Source organism: Spermophilus citellus (assembly GCF_964194105.1).
Source record: "Spermophilus citellus genome assembly, chromosome: 10".
Classification (NCBI taxonomy): domain Eukaryota; kingdom Metazoa; phylum Chordata; class Mammalia; order Rodentia; family Sciuridae; genus Spermophilus; species Spermophilus citellus.
The window spans coordinates 74493194-74512962 of record NC_138197.1 but is presented as its reverse complement, the minus strand read 5'-3'; the positions used below and the strand labels follow the sequence as shown (position 1 = coordinate 74512962).

The 19769-nt window shown below is 32.3% G+C and overlaps 1 protein-coding gene across 1 annotated transcript; it reads right to left on the bottom strand.

The window, feature by feature from the left end:
- Positions 1-344: 344 nt before the first annotated feature.
- Positions 345-1277, bottom strand: LOC308658867 (olfactory receptor 2AP1-like; the record flags this gene model as incomplete). Its single annotated transcript, XM_081311783.1, has 1 exon — positions 345-1277. One exon carries the CDS (start codon positions 1275-1277, stop codon positions 345-347), a length of 933 nt encoding a protein of 310 aa, XP_081167909.1.
- Positions 1278-19769: the final 18492 nt, after the last annotated feature.

Genomic DNA, 19769 nt, shown 5'->3' with positions numbered 1-19769 from the left:
ATACAGAGATCAAAGACCCAATGTCAATGCATCCATGTTTTAAAAAACAAATTACTAAAAGTCATATTCTCAATTCTGACCTTATTCCAAGCTTGTGCATTAAAAGTGAGGTCTAAATAAAGAAAAATAGCAATGAAATGCTAAGAGGTAACACACACATACACACATATCTAGATTTATTTAAGAACATTAAATTAAAATTTTGGTTTCATTAAATAAATAATTCTATGGTTTCAGTGTACAAATGGAAATATGAATTACATAATGTAGAAAATATATTTGAGCTACAACTGTGTACAACTGTGGTCTTCTACATACTAAGTAATAATAAGCCTAAGACAGTTTCACTTTTTTGAAAAAATTATCTTACTTACCATATCTTGGAAGGCTATTTTCACTTGCTTGTTCCTTAGAGTATAGATGAATGGGTTCAATAGAGGGGCAATGGACGTATTTAGAACAGCCACTCTCTTATTAAAAGTTGCTGCATCTTTAACAGGATTTATATACATAAAAATGCAGCTTCCATACGAAAGCAAGACCACAATCATGTGAGAGGAACAGGTAGAAAAGGCTTTCTTTCTCTGGTGAACAGAAGGGAATCGCAAAATGGTCCTGATAATGTATGTGTAGGAAAGAATCACCAGCACCAAGGTGAAAATGAGGGTGACCGCAGCAAGGACAAGCTGAATCACTTCTATGAAATATGTGTCTGAACAGGATAAGTGCAACAACACAGTGTAGTCACAGCAATAATGATTGATGATGTTAGATGCACAGAAAGGCAGCTGGAGAGTCATCATATGTGGCACAATGACAACTACAAAACCAGAGCACCAGGAACAGAACACGAGTCCAGTGCAAAGTCTCCTGCTCATTAAGGCTGTGTAATGCAGGGGTCTGCAAATGGCAACATAGCGATCATAGGACATGGCTGCTAAAAGGTAAAATTCAGTAGCTCCCAGGAGGATTGCGAAAAAGTACTGAGTGAAGCAACCAGCAAAGGAGATAGTCTTATCTCCTGTTCCAATATTGACTAGCATTTTGGGAACAAAGACAGAAGTGAAAGATATTTCCAAAAGTGCAAAATTTCGGAGGAAGAAATACATAGGAGTCTGTAGGCGAGAATCCAGCAGGGTCAGAATGATGATGGTCAAGTTTCCCACGACACTAAAGATGTAAGTTAGTAGTAGAAAGAGGAAAAGTGCCACCTGAAGCTTGACATCATTAGTCAATCCAACAAGAATGAATTCTATCACCGATGTTTGGTTTTCCATTGTTAACTTCAGGCAAGTCAAGGTGGAGAATAACAAAAATGTCAAAGACTGAAATAAAACTAAAAGTTCCAATTTTTTTATTGAAATATAAAATCAGGCCACAAAACATTTAAAATATTTTTAAAATCTGATTTTTTACACTTAATTTTGAAAATGAGTTATACCTGAAATAACAACAAATTAACACATTTACCTATTTTACTATTGCACAACAAAAGTCCTGCTTCTTAGAGACAGTCTCAATTATTTCTTCTACATTGTATCAATGTTCATTTTTTGCCATGTTATCCCTTGTTTATATTTTCCTTCTCTTTTTTTCTATTCTGACTTTCCTAAGTTATTGGCTGTTGCCACATGAGCACAGGCATATCTAAAACAAATTTAAAGAAAGTTTTGAGAATCTTTTTCAATTAGATTAAATTGATTAGTTGTCCAAGTAAGTACAAACCAAGGTATAAAATATACAAATAAAATTTAACTTGGTTGAATCCTTCCTTTTATTGTTTTGAATTTTTAATTTATTTATACTTTGTTGTTTTGAGTAATAATAATTGCAGGCCTACTGAAGCTCAAAGGATGCACAGAGTTTTATGCTAATTCTAAATAAAATATTTAGTACTTATGATATTTAATGTAGGTATATGAATTAATTAATCCTCAATAAAAGAGAAAAATCTAAATAATCTCACTGATTGTGTTATCTTGTTCCATACATGATCTGCACATTAACATATTTAAATTCTTTAAAAAGTCAATTCAAGTTCAGTTCTCCATATAATTTTCTATAACAAATCCAATAATAATAATTGTTTCTTCATTTTCTTTATCAACATGTACCACCACCTTACACTGGGTCATAAAGTCAAATTATTTTCTAGTTATTTTAAATGTACATACTCACAAGTTTGACCTTAAAATAAATAAATCGCCCACAAAAATAGGCTTCTATTGCATTCTATCTTTTTTCAGGACCAGAAAGTTGTACAGATTCAGTCAAATTTTTATTGCAAAATATAGTTTGACTTCTCTTTAAGTACATAACCCTATTTTGTTGAATATTTTACAGCTTTTATTCAAAAAACCCCACCTAAGTTCATATATGCAATTCTTCAGAATTTTCTTTTTAATATTTTCCATTACTCGCCATGAAAAGATATTAATAAGAGAATGTTTTTTCTTGTGAAAAAAAATTACAAAGTTTCTTTGCATTTAGCAATTGGTTCACTACATATATTATTGTCATCTCATAGTATAATATGTAATAGGTGAACAATAGCCACACATTTTATCTTTATGAAGGAAAAAACTCCACAAACATTTAATATGAATAAAAAAGGCAGTTTTTGTCAAATTAGGAAAACTTACAGCCTAGTAGGAATATATCTTGAAATTTTCAATATCGCTAATATTACAACATGACCAGTTTTTTAAAAAAATATTTTTCAGTTGTATATGGACACATTACCTTTATTTTATTTATTTGTATGTGGTGCTGAGGATCAAACCCAGTGCCTTGTGCATGCTAAGCAAGCACTCTGCCACTAAGCTACAACCCCAGCCCACAACATGAACAATTTTCACTTTTATAGAGAATAATCATTTTTATTAGAAAGTCACAAGTTAGTTGTAAGAACCAAATATATTAATATTTTTAAAAGCTAACATATGCTATGCAGTTAACAAATCCTGCTATTATGTAGAATTATAATACACAAACAAAAATGGAAAGTTATATAATAAAAATGTAAATTGTTACATTAATAAATAATACAAATTACTATACCAACAATATAAATTTAACTGTTAACTGAAATCAGGATATTTATGTTTTAATATATTATCTCATATACTTTATAATGAGTATAGCATAAGAGGAAAATTAAAAATTATGTAGAGATAATGAATTTTAAGAAAAGTTTTATATTTTGAGAATTATTAAATCAACTCACACTATGACAAATATTTTATTAATTATAGTATTCTCAAAACTCAGTCAAGTAAATCTTGGAGACTTAATCAATTGGTAATAATTTTTTTTGCTTCTACATAAAATAGCTAGTGTCACATGTAATTTGAAATCCATTTTATTGTTTTGTTTGAGACCCTAAATATTAGTTTCAATTTAAAACTCTGACTTAGAAAGAAATCAAGAAATTTCATTCACTAAATAATATTATTATTGTGAAATTTTTCATGTTTAAATAATTTTTGATAGAACAACCTTATAAATGATTCTTCAGTTTACTGAATGAATGAATGAAGGATCAAAAATGAGAGCAAAACAACATTTTATATTGATAAGTGATCTTAATATATTCAATTAAAAACCAACAAAAAATTTACATAAGTAAAATTTATATTAAACATTATTTTAGCATATTAAGGAATAATAGTCCTTCACAATAAAGATAAGTTATATATATGCAATAATATATGGTTGTATGTATAGTGATATTTTATATATGTAATCAAATAATAAAAATTATCTAATTGAGTTTATTTGACAAAAAATAATGGACTTCCAAAGCTCTACTGCTAGGACACTGACTTTTTAAAAAAGATAAACTTTCTTCATGGTTAAATGGACATGGAAGACATTTCCCAAACTTTTCAGGACAAAATTCATTGTGAATAATTTATCTCAAGGTGAAATCATAACTCTCATGTTTAGTTTCTGTCTCCTTCTATAATAGACCTTAAATACCTAAGAATTACCTTTCAGTTTGTGAAACATTGCTCTAGGTTAAATTTAGGAGAAAGACTTAATAAAACATAATTGTGAAATAAGAATGAGATTAATGGAAAGGCAGGAAAAATGTAATTTGATTTTACTTCTTTCTCTCTAATTGTGTGAATATGGTGCAACATTTCCTGTCTAAAATACACACATACAATGGAATTTTACTCAGCAATAAAAGATAATAAAATCATGGCATTTTAAGGTAAATGGATGGGGTTGGAGAAGATAATGCTAAGTGAAGTTAGCCAACCCCCCAAAACAAATGCTGAATGTCTTCTCTGATATAAGGAGGCTGGCTCATAATGGGGTAGGGATGGGGAACATTGTAGAAATAGATGAATTCTAGATAGGGAGGGAAAGGGAGGAGGCAGGGATTAGCAAGGATGGTGGAATGTGGTAGACATCATTATCCAAAGTACATGTATGAAGACAGGAATTGGGTGTCAACTTACTTTATATACAAGCAGAGATATGAAAAATTGTGGTATATATGTGTAATAAGAATTGTAATGCAAAAAAAGTACATGTATAAAGACATGAATTGCTGTAAACATACTTTATATACAAAAATATGAAAAATTGTGCTCTATATGTGTAATAAGAATTGTAATGCATTCCACTGTTGTGTATTTAAAAAAATAAAATCATGGGGCTGGGGATGTGGCTCAAGCGGTAGCGCGCTCGCCTGGCGTGCCTGCGATCCGGGTTCAATCCTCAGCACCACATACCAACAAAGATGTTGTGTCCGCCGAGAACTAAAAAATAAATATTAAAAAAAAATTCTCTCTCTCTCTCTCTCTCTCTCTCTCTCTCTCTCCCCTCTCTCACTCTCTCTTTAAAAAAAATAAAAATAAATAAAATAAATAAATAAAATAAAATCAATAAGAACAACAACAACAAAATACATATATACAATAAAAAATTTGCACTGGATTTTATTTATATTTCTACAAATCAATTAAATTTTTTAAAAGAATGTATGTGCAGTTATGTTGATTAAGATTTTTAAAGTTGATAAAACAGTAAAAAAATATGAATTACTAGTTAAATGAGGCCACTGTGGACCCTCTCCTACCTCAGTCAGATGAACTAGTTCTGTTTGGTTCCAAATGAGGTCCTTTTGTGGTTGAACTGGTGCATATACAGGTTTAGCACCCATTGGGAAATGGTCCCTGGGCCATCAAGTAAAAATCTAAGCAAGCTATTTACATGAAAGTGAGATAAATATGAAGTTAGCTTTGAAAGTTTTAATTTCCATATCAAAAAGTATATGTGAGCACTGCAGAAACAAATTTCCCTAACAGTTACTGTATGGTGGTGGTAATGTAAGGAATTGTCAAATATTTTTTATAAGAAAAATTTTAAAAAAATCATAAAAACACAAGCCAACTCAACAAGTTGCTTTCTTAAAAACCTAGTAGTTATATTATTAGGAATTTATTATTTCCATCAGTGTTTCAAATATATAAAACTTTACTTCCAGTTGTAAACTCTTGTATAGTTTCATGGAGAACTGGTGGTTTCCAATGCTGTAGAAGCAAAATACAAAGTGGTACTGCAACTTCTTTTAATGATTTATAATGACAGAGTACCTCAAAGCCACATAAACAGCAATAAAACACAGCAACCAACTTTAAAGAACTAATACTATCCAAAGTGAGACCCATTTGAGCAACAAAATTCATAATTATAGCATCACATTACAATTCATACAATAAAATAAATATGCCTGCATTGATTCTTCTTGAGTAATTAAAGAAACAATGGCAAAAGGACAGTTTCTTATAGTTAAATATCAATTAGGGAATTAGAAGGAAAGTAGGAAAAAGAAAACAACTCTGAGGCAAACATTGCATTAAAATTATTGCATATAAAATCTAAAATTTGTTAACATAAATTTGAAGAACAAGATTTACATTCCCTCAAACTTTCTCCCCCAAATAATGGCAACTATAAATAGTTTGTAATGTGGAAAACTGTCAGACATCACCCTAACCAAGTGCTCACAATTTTGAAATAATCAATAATAGATATATTGTCATCATGAACCTACTGGTGTGATGCAAACAGAATATTTCTATAGTAATTGTGGCAAATGCATAACATCATTCCAGTCTTGTAAAAACTAGAGACCAAATCAAGCCAACAAACTTTCTACAAAATATATGATCAGTAGTCTTCAAAAATGTCAAACTCATAAAATACAATACTGAAGAACATATTGGAAAAGAGTAAGGAGGGGAAAAAACAACTTAATGTAATATGGATCTTGGAAGAGAAAAATGGACATTAGTGGTACAAATAGTGAAATTGAAATAAGAACTTTAATCAATAGCATTTTACAACATAGTTTCTTGTTTTTGATGATCATATTATTATGTTATTATATCATGAAGGAAGTACAGTGAGAAGTATATGGATATTCTGTAAGGTGTTCTCCAAATAATAAACTGCTAAAAAAGTTTCTTTTATATTTTCTTTATAATGCTCAGTAAATAGGAATAAAAAAAGGCAAGTCACAATTTGCTTCAGAATGTCCAAGAAATATCTTTCTGACTCAGCAAGCATAAGTCAAGTTAGAAATAAGAAGAAGGCAATCCTAAATTGTGACTTACAACAAGACTGTATCTTCTCCTGACCCTTCCTTACTATTTCTACTTAAAATTTACCACTCTGGCTATTTTTGTTATTATACTCTATGAAACTTCTTAATCTTCCTATTCCTTAGTCACCCAAGCTCATTGCCAATTCAAAGTTAATTGCTGTTAAACTGAATAAAGTTTGGCCTAAAGTTGCCTCCATACATAGTGAACTGTACCTTAATGTATAAACACACTTCAACCTAACTTTACAGTATGCAGTTAAAACTTGTCAGAGTCTCAGCCAATCATAGCAGTCTAATCTTCATCCAATCATGGACTGAAGGCTGCCAACACATGTCTAAATAGGGCAAACACTGGACTTCAGCCAATCAGGGTGCATTTCTCTTCCATTTCCTTGACTATAAATATAGCTTGCACACACTGCAGGACTCTGCATTCTGAAATGCTCTTGCAGCACTGAGTGCTTCCCAGTTCACAACTTTTTTTCTGCTCTATAAACTCTTGCTCAGTTTAACTTGTCTGAGGTTCTTGTCTTCACATTGTTCTTTCTGGGATGTCTTTTACACAGACAGCACATGACTAAAGTGTCTCATGTCCTTTAGGTCAGGATTGTGCAAGCCTCAGGAGCAGCTTTCCTAACCATACTTTTCAAGGCAGCCACTGCTACTTCACTAATACTTTAACTTGCTTAATTTTTATACAAAGTACATATTTTTGTTCACATCTTTCCTTAATTATTTATCCTTTTATATGTTTATTGTCTACCATATTCACTAAATTGTAAGCTCTACTTTTGTTTAATGCTATATTCTAGGACTTTAAAATGTGACTAGCACATATTTGGAGTGCTATGAATATATATTAAGTGAATCTAATGTTTCCTGAATTGTACTGTATATATTGTCTCTGGGTTTCAACTATTCCAGCAGGTCATGTTGGCATTAACCTTTTTTAATGGATCAAAAGTCTTTAACAGAACTGTTTCATTTCTCAGGGAAACCCAAAAACACTTGCACAGTTTGAATAAACTCCAAATAAATATCTGATTTCTATCAAGAATTTCAAATATATTAATCTGAAACGACCTCCTAGTTCTCAGTTAAGGAAATAGACTTCACTATTTCACTATAAGAGTACATATTAAAAGAAATTTGTAATTGCTGCTTGAAAAATTATTATGACTAATAGTTCTAATTAAATCATGTGGTACACATGCAAACACAACAAATAGTTTTTTTAGGGGGAAAAATCATTTCCAGTTTGGAGCTATTGCAAGTAATATTAATACTTTTTACACGTCTCTTGGTACACAGATACATTCATTTCTCTTAGGCAAATACCTAATAGTGGAATGGCTGGGCCATAGAATAGAATAAGTGTGTTTTTAGACACTACCAAACTATTTTCTGAGGTGGTGATATCATTAAATATTCACTACAGTTCTGTATCAGAGTTCCATGGTCTCCACATCCTCACCAACATTTATTATAGGCCGAAATCTCCTCCGTCTTTAATTTCCTTCGGCATTTGTTTCTTTTATTTATTTTTTGTGTATGGTTGTTGAAACTATTTTGTGAAATATATTCATAAGTATTTCACCTTTTTTCATTATTGCAGCTGATAATTTTATAATTTTACTTCATTAATGTGCTTTAAAAGCAGCACAATTTATATAGTAACATAATTGATTATATTATGTTGACTTTTTAGCCTACAACTTTTCTAATTTGTTATTATTTCACTTACCTCTAAGCTTCAGATGTTCCCCGCACAGGCCACCAAATGCCACAGTCTGGCTGGGCACAAAATAACAGCCACCACAGAAGCCTTGTAGATTCCAACAGCAACTCTTTATTCCCGAACTCTCACCAGCGCTCTACACACACTTCCCGTGAACACCCTGCCTCTCCAGCTCTGCTCCAATTCTCTCAGAACCCTGCCAATTCTCTCAGAACCCCGAGAACTCAACGGGAACTCAAGGAGCTGGCGCCTGAGGCAGCAGGATATGCCCTATTCCCAACAGGATCCACCCTAAACCTGGAGCTGCCCTATTCCAGCAGGATCCACCCTAATCCCTGGGCAGGGTCACCTTTCAACCAAAAATGCCATGGGTCATTCTTACTTGGCTATGGCTCTCAGCAACATCTTTCTTTCAAAACTGGGTATTTAAAAGAAACATTTTAATTTTTTTTACTTTTTGCAGAATATCTTAAGAATGCTAAACTGAGAAGCTGTTAGATATCATTGCCTTGTGTTAAATTTTAAGGAGAAAATCTTACATACTTCACCATTAAGTATGGTGATGGCAATAGGTTTTCTGGTTTTTGTTTTAGTTTTGTGTTTTTGTATTGGGTTGTTTATCAAAGTTTGAAGAATTTTTCTTTGTATTCTGCTGAGAGATTTAAGAAAACAGATGATTTCTTTCAGTGGTTTTTGGATCTACTAAGATGAGCATGAAGTTTTCTTTTTTGTTCTGTTAAAATGATGAATCACATTATTAAATTTCCAATATTTAATAAAATTTACAATTTTAGGAGAACCTATTTAATAATACATTCCCCCTTTATATATTGTTAAATTTTATGTGCTTAATAATTTTTGCACCTCTGTTATGAGGAATGTTTCATTCTAGTTTTCTTTTCTACTAATGTTTTCTCATCCTTTTACTGTAAGAATAACAGTTATCATAGAATGAGTTTGCAAATTTTAACTTGATATTTTTTCTTCTTTAAATAGATAGTAGCATTCACCAGTGAAGTCATGTAGGATAGGTAAAGGGTTATGGAAAATAATATTTCTACAAGACAGCTCCCCAGGAAAAACGGAGAGACAGTGTGACTCAGGAGGAGGGAGGAGAAATTAGCCAAGCATTAAGCCTCTCCCACTACATCCTTTCCCAGTAACAATGGTTCCTAAGGGAAAAAGCAAACTTTCATCCCTTCCAAGGTTCATCCCCAACATCTCAACCAAAAGGGAACATTCCTTCAACTTCTTCAAACACAATGGGTCCTGAAAAGAGGAGGTGAATACTGAAACACTAAGCCCTGGACTTTTACCCTTTGCAATTGTAGATGAATTATTGAGGGAAAAACAAATAGTGAAGTTCTCGGTACAGTGGATTCCAGAAGGAGGAAGGATAAGCACTGAACATTGAGTTGTGAGCTTTTCCCAGTGACAAGGAGTTTCAAACTTTTTACAACTGCCTTCCTGAGTTAAAATTTTAACCTGCACAACGAGGTCCCTGACTGTCCAAACTGCACGTCTCCTGTCTCCAATGATTAATACACCCTCATTGTAAACTATAAAACCCAGACTCCTTCTGAAAGCCAAGGGTCATCTCATACCCAGAAAATGAGCCCTCCCGTGTCTGATCCTGACTTTGCTGCAGAATAAAGGAAAGCTTGCTTCCTGTCTCCTGCCCCCCTCATTTGTGGGCCATGTACTCACAATAGGAGTTGGGAGTTTTAACAGCAGGAATGTTACAATAGGAGTTTTAACTAGTAATGTAATCTCATCTGTATGTGACTGTTCAGTTCATATATTTCTTCTTGAACTAGTTGTACCTAGAGGGAATTCCCTACAAATGTCAGTCAGTCAAGTTTGACTGACAGTGTTCAGATCTTCCCTATCTTTATAATTTCCTAATTATTCTATCTATTAATGAGAGAAGGGTGAGGACTGTGATATCTGCCTATAATTATGGATCTATTTATTTTTTCTTCGTTTGAGTCTTTCAGTTTTTATTTAACATGCCTTAAAATTTTGTTATTAGGTGCTTTAAACTTTTAGGAAATCCTTGTGATGAACTGACCTCTTTGTAATTATTAAATGACTCTCCTTTTCCTAATAACATTTTTGGCTCTGAAATCCACTTAATTGGTGTTAAGATAGCCATTCTAGCTTCATTTATTTTTTTCTTGAATATGTTTCCCAGAACTTCTGCTATTTGATTTTTCCTTCTTAATTGAAGCTCCACAAGCACTCACCAAGACTTGTTATCTTTCATCTTTTAATAACAGAATTCTGATAGATATGAGATAATATTTCATGGTGGTTTCAATTTACATTTCCCTAATTAGTATTGATGTTGAACATTTCTTTTTCATATATCTGTTAGCCATTCGAATCTTCTTTTGAGAAAAGAAGGTCCTTTGCTCATTTTTAAATTGGGTTGTTTTCTTGCTTGTGGGTTGAGTTATTTATATATTTTGGTCATATTATAAAAGGAATCACTTTGGGATGTGGATATAGCTCAGTTTGATACTGATAGAGTGCTTGCCTCACATGCACAAGGCCATGGGTTCAATCCCCATCACCACACACACACACACACACAAAATCACTTGCAAATGTTTTCTCCCAACCTGTTAATTGACTCTCCAATCTCTTGTTTCCATTGTTGTGCAGAAACTAAGGTTTACAAAAACCAGGGATAACATATAACTACCATTAAAAGGAAACTATAATCTAATTTCCTTTATATTGATTATTGTATCATAGTGTTTAGAAATCTTGGAATTTCTGCATAAACAGTCAGACTAATATTTGAAGACAATTTTGTCTTCATTTTCAGTCTTTTCAGCTTTTATTTTTTATGTCTTACTGCCCTAGATAATATCTCCAACAAGAAATTAAGAGAGTGAGAAAGCCATCACCTAACTTTAATATTAAGGAGAAAGTCTTCAATATTTCACCAATAAGGATGACTTGAGAAGTAATTTTGTTTTGTTTTAAGATGACTTGTTTTCCATTTCTAGTTTGCCTTTGTTCTAATATTTAATGAACGTTGATTTTTGTTTTGGCTAATGCTTTCTCTATATGTATTATGATGTTTAGACACAGAATTAAAATTTTATTATTTTTAAAAAATGTTAAACTGACAGCATTCCTTGAGTAAATACTAACTTATGACATTTTTAAAATTTTCCATATTTCTAGAATTGACATATTTTAGATTTTTATTCTATATTTATGGCAGATATTATTCAATAATTTCAAATTTTATAAAAATTTGTCATTTAGATGTCAGAGTTGGAGTATATAAGATTGTCATATACCTTATATTAGGCTATTCATATTTTCTTTTTTAAATCATACCTATTATTAATATTATATCATGTATATTTTTAAGGATGTACCATTAGTTCTGTGGTAATTATCTGACATAACTTTCCTATGTACCTATATATGAGTATACTACAGTGAATCTCACCATTTTGCACAGCCACAAGAAGTTAATTTTTAAAAATCTATGGGTAAGTGGCAGAAAAATCAATAGAGGGGAGGTGTTAAAAGGAGAGGGAAGAGGAAAGAGAGGTATGAGGATCTGAATTAGAACAGGTTATATTCCAGACTTGTATAATTACATCAAAATGGATTCTATTTATTCATGTATAAATAAAATAAATCAATAAAAATAACTATTAAACATTAAAATAAAATGAAATATTTTTTAAAAAATTGCATAAAGAGAATCTAATCATAGAGACTCATCTGACAAACCAAACACAAGGACTTTCTGTCATTCTAGAAACAACTGCTTAACTTTCCCAAAGTGACAAGGTCAGGAAAGGCACAAAAAGACTGAGGAACCATTGTAGGTTGGAGACTACAGAGACCATGTAACTGAATACAACAGATAATCCTGGATTGGACCCTGGGCCAAAACAATGACATCATTGGGAAAGTTGGCGAAACTTGATTCTGGCCCTTAGGTGAGGTAACAGAGTTGCCTCCTGGTTAGTTTTTGGACTTTTAGGATCTAATGTGGTATGTATGAGGATGTTTCTGTGAAAATAAACTTATTTTTAGGAATTTCATAGTATCTCTATCATATTGTAAAATGTTTCAAGAGAAAGAGAAATAGGAAAGACTTTGATAAAATGTTAACACTTAGGGAAAATTGGCAAAGGATATTGAAAATTATCCATAGCATTCTCTCATTTGACTGGATTTTATATATATATATATATATATATATATATATATATATATATATATGTAATTATGTAAAAATAGAAAAGTTAAAAGATGGGAAGTCAATAATTTACATTAAAATATATCTCAAAATAGTGCTTTTTAATGTTTTTAGAATTTTTCAAAAAACAATTAGGCAATAACTAAAACACCTACCATTAAAGTACTTTGCAGGATAAGAATGAAACTTTACTAGACATTATCAAGGAAATAAGTAGCTCTAACATAAAGGAAATGGTATAGTAATTTTAAAAACTCGTTGAAGAGTATCTGCAGTTGAAGCTTTGAGTAAATAATAGTATCATGCATGTGATCCTTACACAGCTTAGCCTGGGACAGTGATGGTACCTGTGCACATGGGAGGGAGACTAAAAGAAACAAACTATTTGTACATTCTGATTTATTTCCACTTCCCTTGGAGAAATGAATTTCCAGTCAATGTAAAATGCTATAGAATTCTGAACCTCATCACAAAATCTTTTCAACTTTCATCCTCTAAGTCCACATACAGAAGCCTGCAATCCGTGACTGACTCCACCACGTTCTCATTCTCTGAAATGTATATGCAGTTCTTTCTTTCTTTTAAGTGGTTACAAAGCCAGTGAATCACTAAAATCAATGCAGCACTGGGATTTAGAAGGGAAGTAGAAACCTAAATTGATATGCAAGAGAATTTTATATTCAAAATAAAAGGTAGAAAAAGATCAGAAACATGCATATGGGATTAAAATTCAGAGAGACAGGGGCTGGGGCTGGGGCTCAGTGGTAGAGCACTTGCCCCTCACATGTGAGGCATTGAGTTCAATCCTCAGAACCACATAAAAATAAATAAATAAAAATAAAGTTATCGTGTTCATCTATGACTAAAAAAACTATTTTAAAAAAACTCAGAGAGACAGATGAAAGCAGGGAGATTTCAATTTAAACAGTATCCCAAATTTTAGTCAGGAGAAATAAGAACAGGAGATCTATTGTATAATATGGTGACTGTAGTTAATAGCAATACCTTGCATGTTTGGAAATTGCTAAGAGATTAAATTTTAAGTGTTTTCACACAAAAAATGATGAATACGTGAAGTAATTCATATTTTAATTGATTCAATTTAGCCATTCTACATTGTATATTTATTTAAAGATAAGTATTGTACACAATAAATATACCCAATTTTTTTCAATCAAAACATTAAAATTAAAAATAATATTAAAAATAACAATCACATTGCATTTTAAGTAGCCAGTGTAAATTTTACAAGCCTGAACCTCAAGACAGTATAGAACCATCATTTGAATTCTTCAGAGGGAGCCTCTTCTCAGAACATGATGCCTTAAAATGATTCTTTAACTGAGACTGGTTAAAGCTCTGATAGACTCTTTACTGCTCAGAGTAACTAGGGAAATGTGCATGGCAGTGGTTGAAAATTGACACAAGAGATAGCTTACATAAATTTTATAGAAAAAAAATTTTAAATATTTAAATTTAAGTGGAAATTATTAAAACTGATAATAAATTAATCTTATTTGTTTCACACAGGGAAAAAAAGAAAGAAAGACAAATACAGAGCTGCTCTATCTTCTCAATAGGCTCTTTCATAGTGGGAACAATTTCTATCAAGGATTCAAGGATGAGTCTGACAGATGTGACTGATAACTTCATTATCTAGAGTAGACTAAACATCTTTTACCACTTAGCCATTTCTACAAAATAAGTCTTCCCTAACCTTAAAGTGTAAAGAATGTTAATTTATCATTGCTCCTGATTTAGGGGTCAGCTAGGCAATTCTACTCATCTGGATGGGGTTCTCCCACATTTGGGGAGAACTATTGGCTGTAAACTAGTCTAGAAAAGCTCCATTGAGATGAATCAACTCAGCTTCAAGAGGGCTGTCTCCAACAAGATATTCTTTGTTCTGGTGAAAATTGTGTGGGTTCCAGAGAGAGAACAGGTACATGCATAGTTTCTTGATTTTTACACTGTCCCATTAATTTTTTTTAAAAAAATTTATAACTTATTTATTTATTTGTTTGTTTATGTGGTGTTGAGTATCGAACCCAGTGCCTCACACATGCTAGGCAGGCGATCTACAACCTCAGCCCCTGTTCTCTTAGTTTTGTGAAAGCAAGTCACATTTAAAGGGAAGGGGGAATAGATACCATCCTGATGGGAAGACCAGCCAAGACACACGGCAAAAGGTACAGCCGTTTTTCTATCCATCTACCACACAGCTCATGAAGAATCATCTAATCATCTAATCAGGAGGCTTTAAACAGCAGAAATTTGATCTGAAGATGCAGCTCAGTGGCAGAGTGTTTGCCTAGCCAGAGTTCCTGGGTTCCATCCTCATTAACCTCCTCTCCTCCCCACAAACACACAAAGGGGAAAAAAAAACAAAACATAACAGAAATTTATTCTTCTCATTTAGAAAACTAGGAGTCTGGAATGAAAATGTCATCAGAGATCAGATTCTTCAGGAGACTCAAGATAAAATGTCCCATCCCTCTTTCCAGTCTTCTGGAGGTGACTGATAATCCTTGGTGTCTGTGGTTTACAGTTGTATCTCTACAGTTTCTGCTTTCTTTCACCTTCACTTGTCTATCTTCTCTGTGTGTCTGTCTCCAAATATCTCTCATTATTTACAGTCATCAGTCATTGAATTTAACACAGAAGGAATGCTTCTTTCTCAGCTAAACTCCTTTTGCAAATTTGCCATGAATACTCCCAACCCACCTTCCAACTACTCTGCCATTAATAATACATATGTTATTAGTTGTTGTTGTCAAAATTTAGTATCTTATAGTTTTAGAATTTTTTTCATTTACATATGATCAAAGAGATTCTCAAATAGTGTCCATCTTGCCCATGATTAATAAGAAATCAATGAAATAACAAGAAATATATCTGAGTTTTCTCACTCTGAAAATTAAGTATTTTTTTTCTCTGTCAACCATTTTCCACAAATTTGCCCTTGTTGTATATAAAGAGAACAAATCCAACTTCTCTGAAATTAAAAATACCATCATAGCATTTAGGCCCAGATTCAAAGACCCTTTGAAAAATTGTTTCTGTACTCTCTTCAGATGCTTCCAAAACACACACACACACACACACACACACACACACACACACACACACACAAAAGTAGTCATGTATGATTCATGATGGATTCCTGTCTTTACATACTGATGTCATGTATGTGTGTGTGTCTACATGTAAATTATTTATGCCTTTAGACTCATATTGTACCTTCTGAAAGGCTTCTTCTGTGTGAGCCATTTTGAACTTACAAGTGATATGTATTTCTCCATGTGTAGTTTTGTATCCATCAGGATTCTTCATTGTCAAAAATCTGAAATTGCATCTTGCTGACTTAACACAGGAAAGAAATGCTGGAAAAATACTGATAGTACACATAAAATGGGGAGAGAAATAGAAGAATTGGTAAAACCAGAACCACATGCAAAGTCCAAAACCACACTTCAGAATTGATATAAGCAGCACTGCTTTGGCCACAGCTTAGGTTTGCCTTTCCAGCACTGGGCATTGAGGAGCACCATAGCAGTGATTTCTTCATTGCTCCTGGACTCTGGCATCACATGAATATTGGCATCACATGAATCTCCACTGCTTCATTTCTTTGCATCCTTATGCAAGAATATGATTGTTGAGTTTAGGTGACATACCCCAAAATTTTCTGTAACAAATCTGGTAAAATACATATCAGGCCTTCACATCTTCTCTGTGGGAATTGTCTCTGCCTCCCACTAATGCTCATAAAATAGGAGATCAGAGGCTAAACAGCCCCATGTGGTCACTGCCCACTCCTTTCTGAATATACTTAACTGTCACAGCATGAAGAGAACTTACATGAGTTCATACTCATGGAGGATTAAAAAAATATATCTTATGATCATACTGGTACTGACTGGTTCTAAATTCAAATTTATGAATCTTCAACTACCAAGTGTGTGGGTTCATCCCACAGTGAAATCCTATTATAACCCTATTTTATGTAACTTTCTATTTTCTTCATTATCTGAAAAATCTACAAAACTGTCAGGATTCATTTATAAAGTTTATAAGTGTGTATAGCTTTGTGTTTTTGCAGACTTTATTTTAGCACTGAAGAATTTTGCTTTATCACTTTAATTACATCATTTTATTATTTTACTTGTACTTAGACTTTGTCTCCAAGTTTAGAGCTCCATTAGGACAGTTTTATTTAGTGTCTGTTAAAGTGCAAGCATAAAGTAAAGCTACATATCAGATTATATTCACTAATATGACCTGAGTGCCAGTGAAATGAATTGAAGATGGAATTTTTTAATGTACTGAAATTATGAACAAATGTTTCCTCTTACTTCAGCAGGATTGGATACTGTGTAATCAAATTGATCTTCTAACAAACTTTTATCTTAGCTGTGCCAGGTTTGGCCTTTGAAAGTCTCATTTGACACTCAAGGAAGCTTCAAGGAAACATTTTCAGAATTGCTTGTAAATTAATATTAAATAATATTATTTAATATTATGAAAGCATACATTTGAAAGTGGCTTATGGAATTTTTAAGTACCTTATAAAGTGTTTGGGGGAATTTGTTTTGTTTTGTTTTGTTTTGTTTTGTTTTTTTCTGTAAGCAAAAAGTCAATAGTATTACTATAAAAACAATGAAGAAACTATCTGCTCCAAGGAAAACTCTAAAGTTTCTGTTAGTAATAAAAATGTAAATTAGATGCCACTTATTTAGGAAAATATTTCAATGAATAAATCTTTTCAATCATTTCTCTGGACATAGTGTAACAATACTATTAATAAGCTGCTAGAACTTTCAAGAAAGAAATAAAATAATTTGAACCTAAAAAGTGAGTCCCATAAAGACTTTGTGGTTCTGTGATTTTATAAGTCAATTTTAATAAAACTAGTTGAAACATAATTATGCTACCAATTTTCTGTTAAAAGCCTCAGAGTTTAAATTACACAGGAGATTCAATAGGTGCATGATTTAAGAATATTTTTTGCTTGCATCTAACAGGAAGAAATTAATTTTATTTTTCCATCAGTATTGTATGTATAACTAAAATGTACCATTTTAATATGGAATATCTACTATGTGTTTTCTTTATTACTGTAAGAATAACATCAAACATTTAGCTAGTATTTGCTATATGTCAGGTACACTCATAAGGTCTTCTCACATACTACTTACTCTATGTTTTACTGTGCTAGTTTATAACCATGCACAAATACACTACTAAATTGATTTTTACAGTCTCACCTTTTACTCATGAGCCACATCCAGCTGGTAGAAAAGCATTGTGATAGAGTCCTGCCAAATGGTCATTAAACTTAGTTAACATTCATTTAAGAATATTTGTGTTACGCTTTAAAAACTAAAAGACAGTTAAAGAAGACATAAAGGAACATGTAGTTCCTACCTCAAATTTCCATTATACTCAATAAATATGTACCTTGCCATATCACAATCAATCAAAAATAGCAAAAGTTACAAATTTTTAGTGACTTACATTTTCTGGAAAATTGACAAAGAATTATGGAGGGTAATTACTAATTAAAGAAAAAGTCATACAATTAATAGAAGCATTGGTTAATAATGACACAGAGGAAGAGATATCATTATGCCCAAGTTGTATATTCAAACATGATTATACTACTTGAAATATGATATTTTTGAAAATTAAATTTGACTCAATATGAATTTTTATCTTTGCTGTTACTTTCAAAGTCAAGTTCTCATGTTGGTAATGATTTTGTCATGATAAAAATGCGACTAAATTTTTTATTTTATTTATTTATTTATTTATTTATTTTTGGTACTGAGGATTGAACTCAGGGGCACACAACCACTAAGCCACATCCCCAGCTCTATTTTGAATTTTTTAAATTTAGAAACAGGGTCTCACAGAGTTGCTTAGCACCTTCCCTTTGCTGAGGCTGGGTTTGAATTCATGATCCTCCAGCCTCAGCCTTCAGAGCAAATGGGAATACAGGCATGCGCCACCATGCACACATTTTCTAAAGCTAATTTGTCTTTTCTGAAAAATAAAAGATATAATAGGATCTATCTCTTGACTTATTTCAGGGGTGTGTGTTAAAAACCATGCCTGAACAAATCATGTTTGCTGTTATTATCTATTTTGCTTTACTATGCTGTTATGTAAATGTCATTTAAATTATAAGATCAGCTGATTACCAAATAATTAATGACTGATTTAGCCAATGATCAAAAGTCGAGAATCACGTCACCCAATACTAATATTATTTTTATTAAATAACCTCTTTAATATGCAACCCATATAAAGAATTTGCATCATGAATTCTTGGCAACTATAAATTTCATCATTTAATGAATTGTTTAAAAGTCACTCAAAACATACTACAAGACTCATCTTTATATCACATCAGCTACAGAATACGTAGTGGTTAATTAAAGGTACTTACATTCACCTTTGTAATTTTTCTTACCCTTTTCCATCCTGCTGGCTATTCCACAGAAGGCTAATCTTTACATACTTCATCAAGGAATATTCTCATCCTACCTCTCAGATCTGGTTTGGCCATGAACAATAGACTTGAGAGAGTCAGAACAGAACACTAGGAAGTCTGCCTTTCTCTCCCAAAAAACACAACTCCTGCTAGGTACATTTTTTTTTTATACAGATGATCCTCCCCAACTTGATATGGTATTTTGACTTTGCAGTGGTGTGAAAAAAGCATACATTCAGTAGAAATCATGATTCAGATTTTTGAATTTTGATCTTTTTAGCCGACTGGAGATATGATATATAATACTCTTTTCTGATGCCGGGCTGCTTAGCAACCTGCAGCTCCCAGTCAGCCATATGATCATGAAAGGAAGCAAGGAATAATCTATAATGTGCTGTACTGCTAAACTATAAGGTTCAGTAGATTTGGTGTATTAAATGTTCTTTCAATTTATGATATTTTCAATTTGCAATTTTTTTCAGGACTTATTCTCATCAAAAGTTCAGAAGCATCTGTTGTACATTTACCTAGTTAATACTCCTTCTCCTTGCCCACCAATACCAAAGGTATGAAGTTTCTACTGGTGGAATAAGAGCAACTATTCCACTCCCTTTTGATCTTTTCAAGTGGACACCACTGCCCCTACTTTCTTTAGAGACACTTTACATGACAGAAC